At 45.0% G+C, this 20051-nt stretch overlaps 1 protein-coding gene across 2 annotated transcripts; it reads right to left on the reverse strand.

Annotated features, from left to right (window-relative positions):
• Positions 1 to 1011: 1011 nt before the first annotated feature.
• Positions 1012 to 19596, reverse strand: EMP1 (epithelial membrane protein 1). 2 transcript variants are annotated; one of them, XM_070410658.1, is made up of 5 exons: positions 19447 to 19596; positions 6118 to 6229; positions 4248 to 4344; positions 3993 to 4133; positions 1012 to 3282 (listed from the first exon to the last, which is right to left on the reverse strand). In XM_070410658.1, the coding sequence occupies exons 2-5, from the start codon at positions 6193 to 6195 to the stop codon at positions 3116 to 3118; spliced, it is 483 nt and encodes a 160-aa protein (XP_070266759.1). In that variant the 5' UTR covers positions 6196 to 6229; positions 19447 to 19596; the 3' UTR covers positions 1012 to 3115. The 2 variants fall into 2 exon arrangements, with proteins under 2 accessions (XP_070266759.1, XP_070266760.1); XM_070410659.1 differs by lacking the exon at positions 19447 to 19596 and adding an exon at positions 10461 to 10716.
• Positions 19597 to 20051: the final 455 nt, after the last annotated feature.

The raw sequence follows: 20051 nt of genomic DNA on the forward strand, positions 1-20051 counted from the left end.
AGTAGCCTCTTATAATGGTATCCTGGAAGCAACCTAAGAAATCATATATGTCTCTGAGAGGGTATCAATAATTAATGCAATTTAAGTAATTAAATTTAAAATATGTTGAAATTTGATTTTCAGGATCCTTTGTGTATTCGTTGTGTATTACTCTGTGAAGTCATTTCATCCAAGACCATAGGGCAGTGATGGCGAACTTATGACACGCGTGTCAGAGGTGACATGCGAACTCATTTTTTGGTTGATTCTTCTTTGTTAATTGGCATTTAAATATATAAAATAAATATCAAAAATATAAGTCTTTGTTTTACTATGGTTGCAAATATCAAAAAAATTTCTATATGTGACACGGCACCAGAGTTAACTTAGGGTTTTTCAAAATGCTGACACGCCAAGCTCAAAAGGTTCGCATCATTGCCATAGGGGACTGGAAGATTACTGACTCCACGTTAAAACCATTTTTCTCATACTGGTGTTGACATGGTGCTGGGACCCGTAGTATCAACCCTACTTTGTAGCATTGATTCCAATCCCTATGGCTCATAGAAAGCAGTAAAACTTTTCTTCTCTCAAAGTGTCCACACAAATATGTTCCGTTTTATGCAATGAATGGGCTCCTGAAGATTTATGTGTTGCATACCTTTGTGAATTGCTTTATATATTGAAGACACATTAAAGGAGTTTGCTATTTTAAGAAACTTTGCAAGTATCTCATTTCTTAATGTCATAAGCCATTCTGATTCAAGATCACAACCTCTATCTAATGTATTAGCATAAGAAATTCCATTCTGTGTTTAAGAGGTTTAATTAAAGTAAGATAAAACTAAACTTAATAACATTCAATTGCCTGAAAGTTATTGTAGAAATGTCTAATGTATTAGCAAAAAGTAGCTTAATGTCTCAAATAAATGCCAAGTTGTCCAAATCAAACTGATTGACAACCTAATTAGGAATAAATGTCACTGTTATCCATATTTTCCTACATTTTTTCAAAAGAAAACATTCACACGGTGAAGGGAATCAGAATCTATTTTTATATCCCTAGAGTTATAAACATTTGTATCAAAATATTTACAATTATAGTATATGAAATATCAATCTATTAAAGAAGAAGCCAAATACAGTACTAGAACAACCCACCAATGTAATGCAGTTACATGAGACATAAATGGCACAGAAACAAAGTAAAAGACATGGGACTACATGGTTCACTCCAGTCATAGTCTGACTTTTTAACATAATGTGATTATCTCTTTTGAATATATCTGATATGTAAGTATGCTTCTGCACGTAAGACAGCCTTCTATAATCATATGATAATTAAATGGTAGTAAAAAGTTTATTATCCCATAGTTTTTGCTTGCCAGCCTCTCTACCTTCAACCCAGATAATTCGGTGGTCTGTCCTCAACATTCCCTTAACCAGAATGAACATAAAGAAATATACTTAGTAAGAGTCCTTTTACATAAATACTAGCAATCATTGCATAACAACTCCCCAAAAAGGAAAAGTATATAAGAAATGACATGAGGAGAGAGCTAGGAGAAGAAAAGTAGGCAAGAAGTCTCAGATTCTCCCTAAGGTAGATCTTCTCAGGGTGATCAAGGAAATGTCGTCCTAAAATAAACCCTTTAGGCAGAATCTGAGATGGCTTAAAATAGCTGCTCCAGGCTAGAGCAGTGTGCCTGCTTAACCAGGAATAACATACTACTTCTAAGTCCTATATAGAAAAGCTCTGTGGCAACAGGCAGATCAATTACCATCTGACCGGGCACCACCAGAGATTTGTGTGTGTGTGTTGTCCTTAAAGAAAATATCTGCCCATCACCTATAATTTTACTTCTCTCACAGAAATTTTCTTATTTTCCTGGGAGCACAGGCACTCCATTCTTATCATGACTTAAATCTAATATGCTTAACACTTTCCAATTACATAGCACCTTTCACCCAAGGACCTATTGTTTGTTTTTGGTTTGTGTGTGTTTCAAAATAAGCTTCCAGAATTGTCTTGCCTCACCTATGAAGCAGGATAGGCAGGCTTTCTGAAAGCTGACCACTCCAGCCAGTGTGAAAGCCAGAGTTGCCTCTGGTCCCCAATATGGATAATTAGATAAAACATCCTAAAAAGTTTATAATTTCGAGGGAGAGTAACAGAGTGCGTTACAGGGAGCTATGTCTGTCTCTCTCATTCTATATTTAAAAGAATCATTGCTTGCAGGGAGAGGGAATCCTAAAATCATAACCCTAATATAGCATTGTTGCAAGACTGCCCCGTGAGCCCATAATTAGTGTGGTGCTTTCACCACAGAATTGGTCATTTGTGGCATTACAGAAACTCCAGAAGAGCCGCCCTGGCTCTAAGCGAGAGGCCTAGCAAAGTCCGTAGCAAGAAGTCTCCAGGAGGGACAGCTGTGTGAGGCTGGTCTGGGTTCCACCACGCCCCACCCGCCCCCCAGGCCTTCCACTGTGAAAAGTTCTCTTTCTTGATTTAACTAACCCACCAACTTGGCTTCATGACTATGTCCCTTCCAACCATTTTGTCGCAAATACCACTGAATTGCACAGAGCTAAATATCTGTTTCCAAGAGGGATAATGGCGCGCTAGCCGAAGCCCTCCTGTGGGCCCTTCAGACTGGAATGTGATGTTTTGCTTTGGGTCAGGAGGGCAGGAGGGCTTCCAGGCTTAACATACTCAGTACAAAAACAAGATCTGCCCTTGTTGGAACTTGTACCGCTATTTTAACTTGGTGCAGTAGGTCTGAGGACCACAGTGCAAGACCCAGAATTCACCCTCAGAAGCGGAGCCAGTGGTGTGGTAGCTGGTGGGCCTCCCGCAGTGTGTGTAACTGAGAACTGGTGGCTGGAGAGAGGCTCTCTGGCCTACATCGAGGGATCATGGAAGTTCTAGCCAACTACTTTCTCCCAAGGGCAGGGGCTTGACAGTAGGAAACCTCCTGAGTAATGGTTTGGGTTTCAGCCTCTCCCACCCTCATGTCCTCCCTCCCCCTCCCCCCTCCCCTGGCTTGGCTTTTCCTGCAGAGCAACTTTCACTTCCCTCCCAGATTCCATGGCTCCCTCCTCCCCACCCCCCAGATCCCCATACACTTGTTCAGACTTATTTCTTTCTCAGGACCAGGTAGAGAATGCCAATGATAAAGCTAAAGCAGAAGCAGATCCAGGTCAGGATGAAGCAATAGCCGTGGTGGCTTTGGGCGTATATACTTCCATAACCGCTCGCATAATGATGAGTGTAGATGGACGCCCCGACCATAATGCAAAACCCTGCAATGGAAAAAAGAAAGTTTAGGTATTTTGTTTGTTTGGAGGGGGGAGAGAAGTTATTTTGATTTCTTTCTTTCTTTCTTCTTTTTACATTAAAATCAAGAACAGGTTTTGTAATTTTAAAAAGATCCTATTTTCTTCATCTGCAATGGGAAAATGAAATCTGGCTGTTTGGTCCCAAACAGTAGTTCTGTTGATCCGCCCTGATCTGAGCTTGGTGGTCCTGTTGATAAATTAGAGTTGCTTGGGCTCTCACATCTGCACTGGGTTGTGGCTGCAAATGTGAAGTGAAACAGAGAACCTTATGCCCACAGCCCAGGCCATGTAGGCAGACTTCCCCAGGATGCAAGCATGCTACCAAATTGGATGTGTGTGGGAAGAATGAAGGAAAAGGAGAGTGGCAATAATTGAGAGCAGCGTGGCAGTGGTTTTATCTTTCGAGGACTCTCACCTGTCTGCCCTCTTCAAGTGTCTCATACACAAGTGCTGCTGGTGGGCGGCCCACCACCCTTCGGGGGCTGCCTCAGAGCACTAGACTTAAACAAAGAAGCAGACAAGGGTTCTTATTCCAAGCAGCTAGCAAGGGTTTTCAGGAAGAGAACAAATAACCAGACCCATGTGCTCATCTGTTCAAGTTGCCAGGAGCACCCATGGTAAGATCTACTTAAAAGCTTTGCCTGGGTAAACTGGGGTCTGCGCCTGATACTCACAGCACACCAGCATGGTGGCCCCTGAGAGGAAGAAGCGGTTTCCCTTCTCCATGGTGAAGAGCTGGAACACGAAGACCACGAGGGAGATGACGGAGAAGATGATGGAAAGGATCATGAAGGCCTGCACTGCCTTGAGCGCATCTGTGGACACAGGGGCAGGAGACCAACGGTGTCAGGCCAACCAATCCCCGACAGGCTGGACGTTTCCCCCATCACATGAATTGTCAGCACTGAATACAATAGCTTTATAGATACCTTCATCGGCATATGGCAGGGGTCCGTCGCAGTTACCGTTGCTGCAGTTTTTCCAAAGACCTACTGATGCTCTTGAAACATCTGAAACCACCCAGACCTGAAATCAGGAGGAAACAAAACATTGTTTTAAAACTGACCCTCTGCTTTAAAAGAAAAAGAAATATCAAATCAGCTTGTGTCAGGAACAAATCTTAAGCAAGACACCATATTTAGCCATACATGTGGCTGTGCAACCCATTTCTTAGTGGAAATGAGATTCAATCCAGATTGTGTTGCCTGGCTAGTGTAACGTGGTGGTTAAGTGTCAAGCTATGAACAAGGGTTGTGGGCTCGATCCCCAATAGGGGAGTGCAGGAGGCAGACAACCAATGATTCTCTCTCATCATTGATGTTTCTACCTCTCTCTCCCTCCCTCTTCCTCTCCGAAGTCAATGAAAAAAAATATATATATATATATAAAGATTGTGTCATGTAAGGACCTGGCTAAAAAAGGGGAAAAAAATAAGGAAAAATGTTCAACTGGAGACAACTAAGAAACATAGGATAACAAAGAAAATAGCAATGAGTCCTGGTGGTTAATAAGCCACTTTCATCTAAACAGAAGGATCCAACTTTGATTGTCACAACATGCAACGTAATTTCATAGCAAAATAGTACATCAAGAGCTTTACTGTGGGGCAGCTGAAAGTGGCCAGAATATATTCCCTGAGGCTCACCATGGTACCAGCTCCCTTCTTACTGTGCCCAACAAACCCAGTTATCCTTCAGAAATGGAAAAACAAACCCCCAACTCTGTCCACATGAAGTGTGTCTGCTAAAATGCACATTACTGAAAAGGCAAGGTCAAGGGCGTGCAGTTGCCTGCTCCTGTTCAGTATTCAGCACTTTGGCATCCACGAATACACTTTGAAGTCATTCATCAGACCTGTTATCCTGAGAGACTCGGGGACTGGCATACAGATGGCTGAGTTAGAGTCTGGGGAAAGCTGCATGGGCAAGGGTTCTTTCTTATCACAGTCATCCTTACATTAGCCTTGCTTATAATCCCCCCTTCAATCCCAACGTTGGCAAAACTCTTCTACCTGAACTTTAAAGCCCATTTATCCTTTAACTGTGACAGGGATCTATGCAGATTCTGGATCCATCATTTGCCTACCTAGAGACTTGTGTTTTTGGTTTTTGTGTCCAATAAGCTGTCTTGTTTTTCCTGAGAAAAGCACAAAAGCAAATTGTATGCTACAAACTAGCACTAGAGGGCAGAATAGCTCAAGGTTCTGAGAGAAGGGACATGCTCCCTCCAATATTTTTTTGTTTCCTTTGAGTGAGTGATAATCTTGCAAAATTCCACTTTCACAGGCTACTCCTCTCTGCCCAGAACTTGAATCCATCAGTCTGGCAACCAAAGCTTCTCATCATCTCACTCCCATCTCTCCTAATCGAGGTTCCCAGAAGGAAGGGAAGTTCTGCCCCTGACACCTACGTGTCCTCATTATGCCCTGAAGGAAGTTGGTCCCTTCCTCCTGGGCACTCCTGCCTGGAATATATCCCTCTGCTCCTCCCACTATTCCTTCTTATGCCAAGAGAAAGCCCAGCCATAGCACTCCTGCAAGCTCCACCTCAGCTGGGAAGACTCCTGTAGAGACTGGAGAAGCCTCATTGAGTTCTCCAGTCTCTAGTCTCCTGCAGACACTGATGACTTTTATCCTCCTGTTATTTAGTTATTTGAAGTGTGAGAAAGAGTGTGTATGTGTGTGTTTCCACACCTAAACTGAAAATTCATGAAGGGCAGGGATTGTGGCTTAAACGTCCTTTGTAGCACTTTATGTAAATATTTAAATAATTCCTGAATAAACAAAAGAACATTACTCACATTGGCAATGGTGGAAACAAATAACATAATGACGGTGGCGATGTGGACCACAAAGATGCCAGCCAGTAATACCAACATCTTGGCTTTTTGATGACTTGGTGAGTTTGGAGTCCTGAAAAGAAAGGAGAAAACAAGAGGGAAACTAAAGGTTACTACTGTCAGAGGCAAGAAGATAATTCAGCTTTCCCACACCTGTGGCCTATCTGCTACAATCTGAAGGCGCTGCAATAAAAACCGTCACAATTTCATCATAAATTCCTAAAAACAGCCTGGTTCCCTCTGTGCCTATTGGTCTATTGACATATACCTAAATATAAACACAATTCTGCATCTCAGGTACTTATATACCCACCTCTCCAAAACAGCCTGTTTCCAAACAGGACATTTTATAACTGTCACTACTTTATTTCGTTTGTGTTTTAGAGGCCAAGCGTAGGACTTGGATTTTTTAAAGGCCTCCTGACAACTATAATTTTCAGTGCAGCAGTGTCATATAAATTTCCATTTTCCACGAGGGCAGTGTCCTTGCCCCTGTCAAACTGTGCATCCAGCAATTGTCATAGAAATGGATGCGTCCCACAGAATAGCAGCTATTACTCGGTGTCCATAGACTAAAGAGGTGACTAATTGGATCCCAGGTGAGATATACAATGTGAGAGCCACAACTTCTATTATTACCGTGCTGTTTGGTATTCAATAATTATGACAACGTAATTACAGTTTAATGGTCTGGTCACCTACATATTGACTATTTTAGACTTGTATCACTGCGCCTCAGCCTTGGGCTGTGTGCGCCCCATGGCGGGGAACCTGCTATTGGTCTGGGAGCCGTGTTATATTCCCCATGAGTCAATATGACAGTTTTGGGGGCTCTAGAAGCAGGCAGCTTGGAATACCACCAAATGTGCCTTCTACGCATGCGTGACATTTATACAGACTCCAGTCCTTCAAGAGTTAATGCAGAAGACAGGCAAATGCATAAATCACACGGTGGGAGAATTGGGAACCAATATAGATTAAGAATGTATGTGGATAAACAAAAGTGTTCAGCCATAATCTCAGCGGTGTAGAGAAAGAGAGCTCATTGATCGTAAAACCCAGGACATAAAGGGAGTGTGAAGGATGCACATTGCTATTCTGGTTTATGTCAGCTGGGGGAGTGCTGTGTCATGCCCAAACAGTCACATGCAGTGCAGGCCCCCAGGGACTTCAAAGCAAAGGGCTCGGCTTATTCACACCCTAGCAGCGTGGGACATGTGGACTTCCCCACCTAGGGGCTCTGCACATCCTGCAATCGGCCCACGTCTCTCTCTCACTCCACCTCATTTAATTGAAGCGTTGAGTGTGCTTGAGCCACTTTCCTACTGTAGCAGGTATTTATTGAAGAGCACTAATTCCAGCACTTCAGGTGCCTTTTATCTCTGCTCAGGAAACACTAGAGTGCCTTGCTCTTTACAGGCCAAGCGTGAGAGGCAGACACTTCCACACTTGCTCCAACAAGCCCCGCCCTTCTCCCCAATCTAAGCACTTCCCTCCCACCCAGGCTATTTTGTAGGAATTTGTCCAATTTCACTGTGAGTGACAAAAATGATGAAGTTTCTCCTGTGGCCTCAGGGGAGAACTTGGAGCTTTCATGTGTCTGCTGTGAATACTCTCTCCAGGCCTTCAAATTCATTTTTGCTTTTCTCAGGCTCTCACACACCTCCACGATTTTCTGCTTGACTTTAATGCACCGTGAAAAGAGGTTTTGGAATTAGACAGAGGTTGAGTTAGACTCATATAAAGTTACTTGACCTTTTGGTCTCAGTTTCCTCCTATATGAAGTGGAGGATTGCAACTGGGAAATATGAGGGTTAAATTGGATTATATATGTGAAACTCCTAGCACCATGCTTGGCACATGGCAGGTACTAAGGGGGTTGCTTTGGTTGCGGTTATAACTATGATTATTATATGAAACTGTTGCCAACCCAAACCAGTCAATCAGTCACCAGGCTGCCCCATGTTAAGTGCAAGTTATAGGATATCTGCCATCCAGGTCACAAGGGCGTGTATATGCAATCATTCTTACAAGTTGCCATTATGACTAACCTTGCCGCTTGAGTGGGAGACCTCAGGAATGAGGGGGAGAAAGTTCATTCTTCTCAGCCTTCCACATCTTTGGGGACTCAACAGCATTTTTTGTCTGCCTGATTTACACCTGGCCACACCCTCCATTTTGATGACTTGAACATCATTGCATTCTAAATATCTTCCTCCCCCTGCATCCTCACCTTGGCCCATCCACACACCCCTGGGGCACTCGAGTTCCTGGCCTGCACATCTCACTTCTGATCTAAACCACAGCCCTATCCAATCATTGTCTCCTGCCCAGTGCAGGCAAGAGGAGAGGTTGGGGGGGGGAGGGGGGGGCGGTAAATCAAGCAAATAAGTGACTCTCTTTCATCATAGATTTCTGTGATTGTGTTCCATCTACTCACCAAGGAAAGGAGCACATTGTCTTGGAATGGAAAGTGTTCTTAGTGTGCAGAAAACACAATTTTCTCTGCTTTTGGCCTCTGGATACAGCCAGAGGTAGTGGCTGTTTAGTGGAGCTATCACTTTATACCTATAACTTCATCTTTTCACTGCCCCAAATTTGTCAGGTTTTTTGGTGTCATCCATTGTCAGTGTAAAAGGCTTCTATTGTTTTCAGTGGCCCTCCCAACATATATGGAAACAGAATGAACTGTATCTTTAAATTTTCTGGCCTGGATCATTCCTAGTTATTCAGTCCCTATAATAAGGACCCTCAGGAGAGAAACCCCCAGCCTAAGGAAGTTGGGTGGGAGACAACCCTTAGATCTTTAAGGATGAGTGGCACCTAATGGGTGAATGTCTGGGGATCTAACAAAGAGCAGAGTAGATGGGTTTAAATAACAGCAGATCCTGATCTCTCAATTTCTATACACCCATCACTTGCAGTGTAGCTTCTAGGGAGACTCATTTCCTGCCCTGGTGTATATCTTGCTTCATAGCATTAAAAAGAGACCATTTCTGAGCATTAATATCATTGGAAGTATTGGTTGCATGTTCCACTAAAACAATAATTGACTTCTCCCTCACACCTCTCTAAAATGCCATGGATGGCACTCTCCAATGCAAAGCATACCCCTAGTCATAGCTGGGCAGCTTGAACCAGGAAGTAGACAATAACAATATTGCAATTCTGACTACTTGGGCGCAGTGCCTGCCTCTCTCCCAGCATTTTGTGCACTGGGCAGTCCCAAAGTTTGTCGGTTGGTTGTTGGGAACTCCCATAACAATAGGGTTATTTGTGGTGCTTAGACTCTCAGATACAGGCCACCAGAGCTAGTCAATGCACAGTGTCCTTAAAGGATAGGACATCCACTGACTATACTATGTGGGGTTCCAGGAACACATTTCTCCACCCACCATTGTAAGCAGAGGAAGATCTCCTCCTATACCCTCACCAACCCAACATGCCAGCACAGGTTGGTCAAAGCTCCATAGGGCTGGGTGGAAAACAGAAAAATATAGGAGGCATGAATGTTAACTCTGGAGAGAAGTGACTGCTAAGAGAAATGGAGGTAAGAGACTAACAGCCGCACATGGGTTCTCTGTTATCCCTCCTAGATTCTTCTTTCTGCCCTAAGGCACAGGCCTGCCAGTCCCCTTTCCACCGGCAGCCATTTGTTGTTTCTGACCACGCTTCTCCTTTCCTCCCCACAATGCCCAGGCCACATTAGAGAAGCTGTCTCTTTATGCACCTGTCCCAGATGCAAGCCTCACAACCATTCTAGATCTGGGTTAACTTCTTGGCTAGTAGAAAATGTATTGCAGTTCCTGGAAATGGCCCTGAGGATTACAATTGCTGGTGATGGAGGCTGTAAATGATGACCTCCTGTGGGCAGCGGGATAATTGCCCTCCAGTTGCCTCCATCCTCTTAAGTGATTGTTGGTTTCTCGACTCCCTCTTAATACCTTCCTCCCACAAATGAAAGAATGGAAGGAACATAGCATTGATTGCCTCTTTGCCTTTGTTTGGGAAACCTAACACTTTTAAGGTCCTCAGACTATGAGAAACTTATCAGGCCCTTCTGGACACCTTTTCTTTTTTAATGAGAAACTAGTACTACGGAGACTTTAAGATAATCGACTCCTAAAAATGTTGGTCATTTGGCTTCATGTTTGCTAAGCTCTGGGTCAGATAACTTCTTCCTGCCGTGTTGTCTGTGTGCTTATTAAGCTGCTATCAGAGCCTGGGGGGAGTAATTCTTTAAGGGTAATCTGTGGTACAATCATTGGGAACAATACAATAAAACAGAGTAACCAAAAACCTACTTCTCCAGCAAAGGAAGTGGTGGAAATCCCGGGCTTGAGTCATTGAAGAATACCCTGAGCCTGGTGGTATAACATAATCAGAAACAGGAGGCCGGGCCCTGTGAGCAGCAGGAGAGTCCCGCAGAGCTCCCATGTCCGTGATTCATCGGAGAGTGGGTGAGATTCTCCCAGACAAAGGCTAGTGGAGATATCCTCTACCAGATGGCGCAAGAGAGCTTTCTGGGAAGCCTGAGGCGCGGGCTGGCGGGAGAAGGCAGTTTGGTCATTTCCCTGGCAGCCCAAGATGGCCCAGGTTTTTCTGGGGAGAAGAGAGTAATAACAGCCAGATGCCAAGTCCCCTGTTTCTCCTTCCTCTCGTCCTGCTTTTATTGCCCAAAACATCACAGTCCGGCCATGAGTTGTTCCTCTATTATTTATCTCGCACCCATTCTTTACTTCGCATTGTCCTTGTCCACTTCATGTCGTAGCCAAGACCATAGCATTAGCCCAAGGTCCTTTTCCTGAACGACCCCTCTAATATGCCCTCCACACTACCAGTGTATCTGACCATGTTACTCCTCTGTTCAAAATCCTCCAAAGTCCCCGCCACCAGGAAAAAGAGACTCCAAACCCTGCAGGCACTCCGGCCCTGGCAATCCTAGGAATGTGGGGATCCCAGGAATTGGGTTTCAGAAAGAAAAAAGCATCCTTTCTCCAGTAACTACCTATCAAATTCTTTTCAAAAAAAATTCAAATATTGCCCCCTCTAGGAAGCCTTCCCAGATACAGAGGCCAGAAGTTGTCATTTCCCCCTGTTATGCTGCAGCTCTTCCATTGTCCTTTATGAAAACCACTAGTGGCAGCTATTTTTGGAAATGTTTGGCTCCCCCATCCTGAAGACCCTAAGTTCCTGAAGGAGGGAAGCGTCTTGTGTATGATAGGTATCGAATAAATATCTGTTTGGTGAGCAAATAAATATTTCCTTCTTGATAGAAAAATAATCATTGTCAAAGATACTGAAGATTTTATAATAAAAAACAGAATTCTAGAGGGAAAATGTTTCCTTTTAAAACATAAACTTTTGTCCTTGTTATTTTTAGACATTATTTATATATTACTATAACTATGTATTGAGCATCTTATTACATGCAAACTCATATATATTTCCATATAAAAACCTATATAAACGTATGAATATCTCCTCAGTACATTTGACTAGATAGGGGGTATATATGTGCTTATTGTCCTTTATTACAGAGGAAATAAGTGAGTGAAAAGATAATATCTTAAATTTCTAAACACTAATTTGTCCACGGATTTAACTTTTCTAATTCAGTTACAGAATCTCTGGACTGCAGGTCCTCCCAAGTACATGAAAACTCATCTACAAAGCTACACCAAGGAACTATCTAACTCAGGCTTAAACTCCTCTGGTCACGGGGAGTTCACTACCTCCCAAGACACACACACACACACACACACCCAAAGTAGGAAGGTCCTTCTGCAATGCATCAGTGTCTCTCTTGGCAACGACTCCCCTGAACTTCGTTCTGCCCTTTGTCTAATGCTTCCTCTTCAGCCCATTTCTAAAATGGTTACCTTTGCAACAGAACTTTCCGGTTATCAGAAAATTAGCCAGAGGGCACCACCTTAGGTTCCCAAATCTCAATCAGGTGAGAACACAGTCCTGAGAGACTCGACTGCTAAACACCACTCCGCCTTTTCAGTGATTGATGTTTTTCCAGCAGTGACATCCCACCCTCTTTCTGGATAACTGCAAACTTTGAAGAAAGCTTTCTCACACCATCTGACCAAAGGCGGGCTGCTTCCTCCGAGGCACAAGAGACGGTGATAACCAAGTTGTTCCTGGTCATATGATCTCCATGAGTCAGCCCGCGTCTCTGTCTTCGTGCCATTTTCCTCAGCATGACACCCGAAACTCCGAAACTCCGGTGGCGGCTGCTCCCTCAGGACACTGTGTAGGGTTGTGGCACGAACGTCTTCCCGGCCTCCACACATCCAGGTCAATTTTGCTTTTGTTGGTTTGTTTTTGATGTGTTTGTTTCCCACCGGGGAGCATTTGCGTGGGCACAGTGGATGTCCATTTCACACAAAGGCAGAAAAGGAAATACTCTCTTCTGGAGCGGCGATAGAGGATGCATCCGGAGGAGGAAAAGGCTGGGATTCAAGTCAGGCCAGTGGATGAGACCTTGGATGAGCTTTTCTGGCCAGTGTTATTGTTGTTTGCTATCAAGTGTACTTGCCATTCTAAATATTGTTTTCACAGTGGAGTGGGAGAGGGGGGCATTCATTCTCCATGGGAAACGTGTGGAGAGAAAGCTCCTAAAGAACCATTTCCTCCTGCCCCGGGATATCTGACACTTGGTGTGGGAGGCAAGAACTCCGGGTTGCTCCTCACTATATACACATCATACCAGGCCTGATGTTTTTAAGTGCAGGGAAATTTTTATGACCTGGAGAAACATCAGCCATCAAGCAGCAAAAGTAACAAGGATCTCCATGCTCCAAGAAAAACATCTATTTTTTTCATGATCCTGGGGAAAGGGGACTGCATCTCCCAAGTGCAGGGTATCATAAATGGGGGTGACTATGGAAAGGGTAGCGTTTATTGGCACTGGTATAGACTAGCACAGACTCTCACATAGTTCGGGAGGAGGGACTAGGGGGCAGGAGTGAGGGGGCAAGCATGTTATTTTAAAAAGAAGAAGAAAGAGCACCTATTAGAAAACCAGCTTCTCATGAAACTTCAGCCTGACCAGCTGCTGACTGTGGGAAAATCACAAAACCTCCCTGGTCCGCGGCTCCCAGAGAGGCAGTACCTAATGGTAAGGCTCACAGGTTTGCGGTTCAAATCCTGACTCTACCACTTCTTTTTTCTCTTTTTTTAATTTCAGTTTTACTGAGGTCTAATTGGCATATAAAATTGTCAGGCATTTAAAGTATACATCGTGGTGATTTGCTGACTCCATGCTTCTTAACTGTGACCTATAAACCTCATAGGGTTGATGTGCGGATTAAAGGGCCATGCCCGACACAGAGCAAAGGCTATATACGGTGGCTGGTTATTCTTTCTGATCAATTATGTAAAATGAGAGGCTTGGGCCAGCGAAATGGGCTTTCGGCTTCCCTGGCAGAATCTGAGGACCAACATCTACGCTGAAGGCAAACAAATAGCATGAATCTTGTTTTTGCAAATGCTCCCATGGAGAATTCCGTGTCTCTCTTATTTCCCCTTGTCCAGGGAGGGAATGGGTCAGGGCCACATCTGCAAAGGCTTGAGGCCAGGCTTGGGCTGCGAAGAGGCAGCCAGCCCACGCCCCCAGACCGCAGCTGGTCAGGCCCTAGGGCGAAGTCTCCCAGGCGAGGAAGGAAGCATCAGTGTCTTCTGCTGCTGACAAAGAGGAGCGCTCTGGCAGCCAGAAAGTCTTCAAGAGAGAAGTTGCCAAAATAATAACTAGGGTTTGGGAAGAAAATCAAGGTGTGGCCCGGGCCCAGCGGCGCTTGGGCGGGTCGACAGTAGATGGCGGCAACATGCTTCAACCAGCAAAGCTGCAGCCTTGGGGGGTGGCAACGAGCTGGGAGGGGTGCTGCCCCTCAACCGGAGGTGCCCAGAGAGCACTGGGTGGGCTGCGAGTTTTGTCTCTCTTTCTTAGGGCAATTGGTTGTTTAGAAGTTCAGAGGTGGTTAAGTTATTCAGTCCAATCCCTGGACAAAGGAGGAAATGGAGTCACCAGAGGGAAAGCAGAATGAGAACTGAAGCCCACCATCTCCCGCCATCTAGGCAGGCCTCTTCCACTCCAGTGTGATCTCGCTCCTATCTTGGTCTTAGAGTTCAGCAGAAGTTCCCAAACTACCCTGTTCCCCCTGCTACCTCCTAGTCAGTCAGGGAGTCAATACAGCCCCACAGAACAGTGCCACTGGCAAAAACAAAGGGTCTTTCAAGGGCCACTGCTTCTTCCCGCCTGGCCACCAAAGGCCCAGACCCATCCCCACACTGCAAACCCTGAGATGAGCTTCAAACATTCTGCCCTGCGCCCCACCCTCAGCACGGAGTCCCCTCCCCACGGAATCACAAAGTAAAAGGAAGCTCCAGGCCTCAGCCCTCTCTGAGCTAAGTGTGAACACACCCTCTGGCCGGACTCATTGTTTCAGCATAGGAATCCTCTCTCCAATAACCTATAGCTCCAGCCCATGGAAGAGGGGCCTTTGATTACTTGAAGGAAGAAGTCTAAGGATCAAGGACCTCATTTGGCTTTCAGCTCTGATCTGAAAAGAGTTGAGAAATGTCTGGAAAATCACTGACCTATTGGCACAATATTCCATGGAAGCACAAGTGATACCAAGGATGTATTGACCAACATTTGTGCCTGCGCAACTTAAGATTCTTCACCGGGCACAGTGAACAGAATGTTTGAACCTGAGGAGTGTCCTGAAACATGAAGGGTGTGTGATCCCCAAACAAGAGGGAGGGACTTAGGAGTGGAAACATCCTCACACTTCTGTCTTGCTCTTTCACCTCCTTCGTCTTTCTCTGTCCACTTTGCTTTTTCTCCCTCTTCTAGGCCTTTCCATTTCCCTCTTCTTTGTCCCAACACACGGGCCCTAGGGAAACACAGCAGTTCCATTTGCTCCCTCCTCTGCCCTTTCCTCCTAGTAGCTTCCCTTTCCTCCTCTCAATTTGTTCCTCATTGGCTCCCATCCACACCTTAACGGCCACACCCTTACGCTGCAGTCTCCCTCCTTAAGAAGAGGGTGGAGTTCCTTTCCCAGGACCGGCTCAGTTTCTCCCTGAGCCTGATTGGGTGCCTGGCTGCTCTCAGTCTTGACAGGCTTAGGTAGCCTGCCCATCCTCATTTGAGCTGGCTTCTTTATGTTTTATTAATCAAATCTCTTCCTTTTCCCCCCAGAGCTGAGTGAGTGCTCATTGCTATTAGATGATGAAGCTGGAAAACCCCATGCCTAAGAAATCTCCGAGTGGATGAAGCAGAAGAAACTACCTGGGTCCTCGATCCTCTAAAATGCTTGTTTCAATGCAACAAGTTGCCTCATTTCACTTTTCTACCAATTTTTATGGATTAAACTAGCTATGAGCATGAGCCAAGGATTTCTCAAGATAGGAATGTTAGGACCTTGGGACAATAAAATTTCAGAGCTGCACAGGCCTTGGGAACCCCCAAGTTCATTGAGAAGACAAGTGACCTAACCATGGTCCCACAACAGAGTCAGGACAGGACCACAGCCCCTTCGTCTTCCTGTTCAATGTTTGCATCTACTCCAGGATTTCTGCCACCAGTTTCAACCTATGCCTAAAGTGTTCTCAATTTCACCTTCCCCATTGGAAGACAGAATTCATTAAATAGGCTCAGAAAACACAAAAACTGCCGCACCCACATAAGGCCACCAGCATTAGAGGCTGAGGAGTCCATTTTAGTTCCAGGAAAACACCATTTCCACAACAGGAAAGAAAATGTTGATCCAAATATTTTTTTAAAAGGGAAGAGAAACAGCAACATCCATGAGGATTTGTAGTTTTATCTTTATGCTTCCTATCAGTGAATCTTCCAATTAAATTGAGAGCAATGACTTTCCAAGCCAGCGCCAGGGACTGACGGGTTACCAAGTATGATCTTGAGACATTGTGTTTGGGGTGGGGTGCTGGGAATTCATTAAACTACTAATCAGAACCATATTTGGCTCCCTTGATCACTAAATAGAAATCAGAGTCATCTGGGCAGAACTGGGAAGAGGATTGGAAATGGGAAGTTCCTGGTCAGAAGATCCCAGTCCTGTACTGGTTAAGGATGATGAACTCCCTCAATGGATTGACATCCAGATCACCTGCCAGCAATTAGACCCAGGTTACACCGATTGGCAGCCTGTTCCCATAGTTACCATGACAGGTGTAACAGTGTAAAGGCACGGGCTACAGGAACTCTGGACCAAGTTAAGGGACAACCCCCACATGGCCAAGTTAGAAGCTTCTGTGTCTGGTATTAAATTGATTTAACCATGACCTTGTGGGGAGCAATTGGGTGTGTCCCCCTGAGTATGTATATCTGAGAGTCCCAAATGTCTCTGAGCTTTTGTATACACAGGTGGTAAGTTAAGGAACCATATTCATGTGTAGAAAATGAAATACCTCAGACTCAGATCATATGGCTATGCTTTACTACGTGCATAGTTTCAACAATTCAAAATGTTTCCTGCTCCTTTGCTGAGTCTCAGGCAATAATATTCATAATAATCAAGTTTGATCCATTAGCAATTAAGTAAGGGTTAAATGTTTAGAGGGTAATATGCATTGGGTGGAGCAGCAACAACAAAAAATGGAATATATTCTGGGTCGCTTCAGGACAGCAGAGCTTGGAACAAAGAATAGAAGTTCTAGAAACCCAATTTCGCTGGATTTAAGAAACTCTAATCATTAGAGCTGTCCAGCAAAGGGGGGTGGGCATGGATGTGCACTCTGAGATACCGAGCCTCCCACCCCCCACCCCAAAATGTTAAAGAAATGTCAAATGGCCATCTGTCCAGGGTGGTGTAAAAATAAGATTTCTGCATATTTGTAGGAGAATGGAAAAGTGGATCTTCAAGATCCCTCTCAAACTGAGAGCAAAATTAAGGATGGAATATAACTAAATTTGTCCTGTGCCCTTTTCTCTGGCCATTTTTTCAGATGTGTTTCCCATCAGGCCCTGATGAGCCTATAAAAAGCTGTTTTCTTCTTCCTGCGGGACCCATTGATCTCAGTGATCCGGCATGAACCAAAACCCACAGAGCCAGCCAGACCAAGCCAAGAGGGTCTTCATCTCCAGCACAGCCTTGGTGAAGCCCATTCGGTAACCCCCCCCCCCCCCCATGTCTGCATGTCTCCCTGGGAACTGCATGGGCCCACGCTGGTCTCAGGAGGGAAGTGGGAAGGGTTGGGAAAGCCACAGTGAGTCTTTCCAGTGGTCTGTGGAAGGATGTCCTTCCTTCCTCAGAGGTCTGCCCTGAACTCCTGGGAGGTAGCCAGCGTCTGTTCTGAGATGTGATCTGCCCTGGGTTGGTCCTTGACGGCATTCTGACAACTCCCAGGACAGTTTAGTGCCCTCAAAGCACTAATGTACAGTCTGGGGGGTCCTCTGACCAGGACGCCAGACCGGATGTCCTGCAGCCCTCCAGACAGCGCTCTGCCCCCGCCCCATTCTTCAGAGTCTGGGGTGGAATTCGATCCTCCTCTGAGGATGAGAGGCAGCAGGGGAGGAGAATATAACCCTCACAGTTCAGCCTTGTCAAGGACTTCCAGCTGCGATCTAGAAAAACTGCCTTCACTAAGGACTCTCACTACTTCTTAGAGGAAGAGGGGAAAGCGGGAATCAGAATTGCTTTTTTTTTTTTCAGTTGCCCTCAAAGCCCAGGAAATAACACACAGCCTATTATCTCATTTATAAAACTACAGTATACCATCAAATGGGGCACAAACAATGCAATCCATGATGGTTTACACCCAGAATTTTCCGTATTTTCTATTTGCTATTAGCTTATTAGTTTAACCCGTGCAACACGAAAAGATGTGTACTAACGTCATAGAATACCATTACTATCAACTTAATAATGGCTTTCCTAATCCACATCAGGTAATCTGGAAATAAAAAACCTTTGAAGCAAGTGTGGGAGTTCCCTGCATCTCGAAAAGTTGCCCTTGCATTTACTTAATCATCCCCCTGAGGGCAGTTTTCCCAGAAGCGTTGCCTGTACAATGTACACAGGCTGATTACATTTAAACCTTCCCTTCCAACGGACTGCGTTTCTAAAGGAAAAGTCTAATTTCACCAGACAAGCTGAATCCTGTCATTTTCGTCCTCTTGTTTATGTGTGTGTGGTGCGGGGGGGACGGGGGGGGGGGGGGGGGGGTTGGAATGCACCCGTAACTATGTTGAAATAGGCCACACCTCAACCAAAATGCTAACCTAAAAAAAAAAAGCAAACAGAAAGCACCTACTCCTTCCTTTCTCCAGATTCACTGCGTGATTAAGCACGAGTGTTTGCATCTGTGCAACCACAACTTGGGCGCGTGAGACGATATACGTCCCGAACAATGACTGCCTTCCATTTAGAAAAATTCCACATCCACCTAAAACACATTTTTTTAAAATCACTTCTGATTTCTCAACTGTTCCCTCAGCACTAAAATCCAGCTATTTCTGGGGTGGAAGCACAAAGCCATTTAACATTTCTTACAGAAACAAATAGAGTTCCCCTGCCCCACCCTCTCCCCCAATTCCAGTTTCCCTCCTTCCTCTCCCATCCTGCACATCTGGCCAAGGAGGGAAGGAGCTCAGGCTCCAGATTCTATTAAGTGAACCCCTCCCAGAGTCTTATTTGAAAAAAGCATTTGCCTCTCTCTCTCTCTCTCTCTCTCTCTAACGGTTTTCTTTAAACAAAACCCACCTCTCTTTCCCAACCTGTGGGGAGAAAAAAAACACTTCAATTCAAAAAGTGAATGAACAAGCAAGAAAGGCAGCAGTGAAAGCCACAGCAAAAATAAACGGAAGAACAGCCCTCTATCCACCGTCACCCCAAAAAGACCAGCAAACAATCAACCAAGCAGACACAATTCAAGTCCTGAAGCAATTTTTGAATCAAAATGGAGGAATGGAAAACATCTGGCAAGCGCCGCCTGTCATTTCAAAGGTTTGTGGTGTTTCCTCCATAAAGACTGTCCTATCCAGGTGTGTTCCAAAGTCCCTGCTCCCTTCACATCTTCAGAGCGAGCACCCAGGCACTGCAATATCATTACAGCCCAGTCCTCTGAACCTTATGGAAAAAGTTGTCTCAGTATCCACTTGTAGCCAAAAGTTTCAGAGATTCAGTTCAAGGAGTCACAGAAATATTGAAAAGGGAAAAAAGAAAAAGAAAAACTTAGATGAGGTCAGAAGAAAGAGGGCAGTGGAAAGGAGAGAGAATTCTCCGAGTTTCCCCACAGTGTTGGGAGCCGACCTACCTGAGGGTCCCGGCGAAGGAGGTGCCTGGAGTGGCAGGAGCTGGCAGCTGCCCGGTCTGCTCTTCTGGAGGTTTGTGACCGCAGTGAGGGGAGGGACCTGCCTCCCGAGGTTATAAGTTTCCTGCGCTGGTGTGCTGGGGTGTGTGATGGGCGGTTTCTTTTCCCTGTGTTTTAAAGGAGTTTCTATGAATCAGTCTGGCTTAAAAAAAAAAAAGATTTGTTGGTAAGCTACGCCCTTCTAGGTTGGCAGGCTGTCAAGAGAGGTTGGGAGTGAGCCATCAATTCAAAGAAGCCTGTTTCGGCTCCCTCTGACTCAGACACACAGACCACAGTGGAAAAAGGAGTGACATTGCTTCAAATGAGTAATAGGAGTCACACAAATAGATCTGTTTACCGAAGCCCATTCCTCGTTACCAAAAAGAAGACTTGGTTACCAAGGGGATAAGGCAGAACACAAGTTATGTGCCCAAACTTCTTCTGGGAAGGGGGAGGGAAAGGGACAGTGTCCTGTCCATTGAAACCCTATTTGATCGACCGAGGGGAGTCCCATTCTCTCTCTCCCATCAAATGCATCAGCTGCTGTTCACGATCAAGAATGATCAGAT

Source organism: Myotis yumanensis, unplaced genomic scaffold (genome assembly GCF_028538775.1).
Source record: "Myotis yumanensis isolate MYYU_CA2020_CCGP unplaced genomic scaffold, mMyoYum1.0.hap1 SCAF_3, whole genome shotgun sequence".
Taxonomy (NCBI): domain Eukaryota; kingdom Metazoa; phylum Chordata; class Mammalia; order Chiroptera; family Vespertilionidae; genus Myotis; species Myotis yumanensis.

Excerpts from the sequence above, each read along its gene's own strand:
- EMP1 (XM_070410658.1), bottom strand. The coding sequence starts at position 6,195 with ATGTTGGTATTACTGGCTGGCATCTTTGTGGTCCACATCGCCACCGTC. Across the intron at positions 4,134-4,247 it reads CCTGCCATATGCCGATGAAG|ATGCGCTCAAGGCAGTGCAG; the intron begins GTATCTATAAAG and ends CTGTGTCCACAG. Across the intron at positions 3,283-3,992 it reads GGCCACCATGCTGGTGTGCT|GGTTTTGCATTATGGTCGGG; the intron begins GTGAGTATCAGG and ends TTTCCATTGCAG.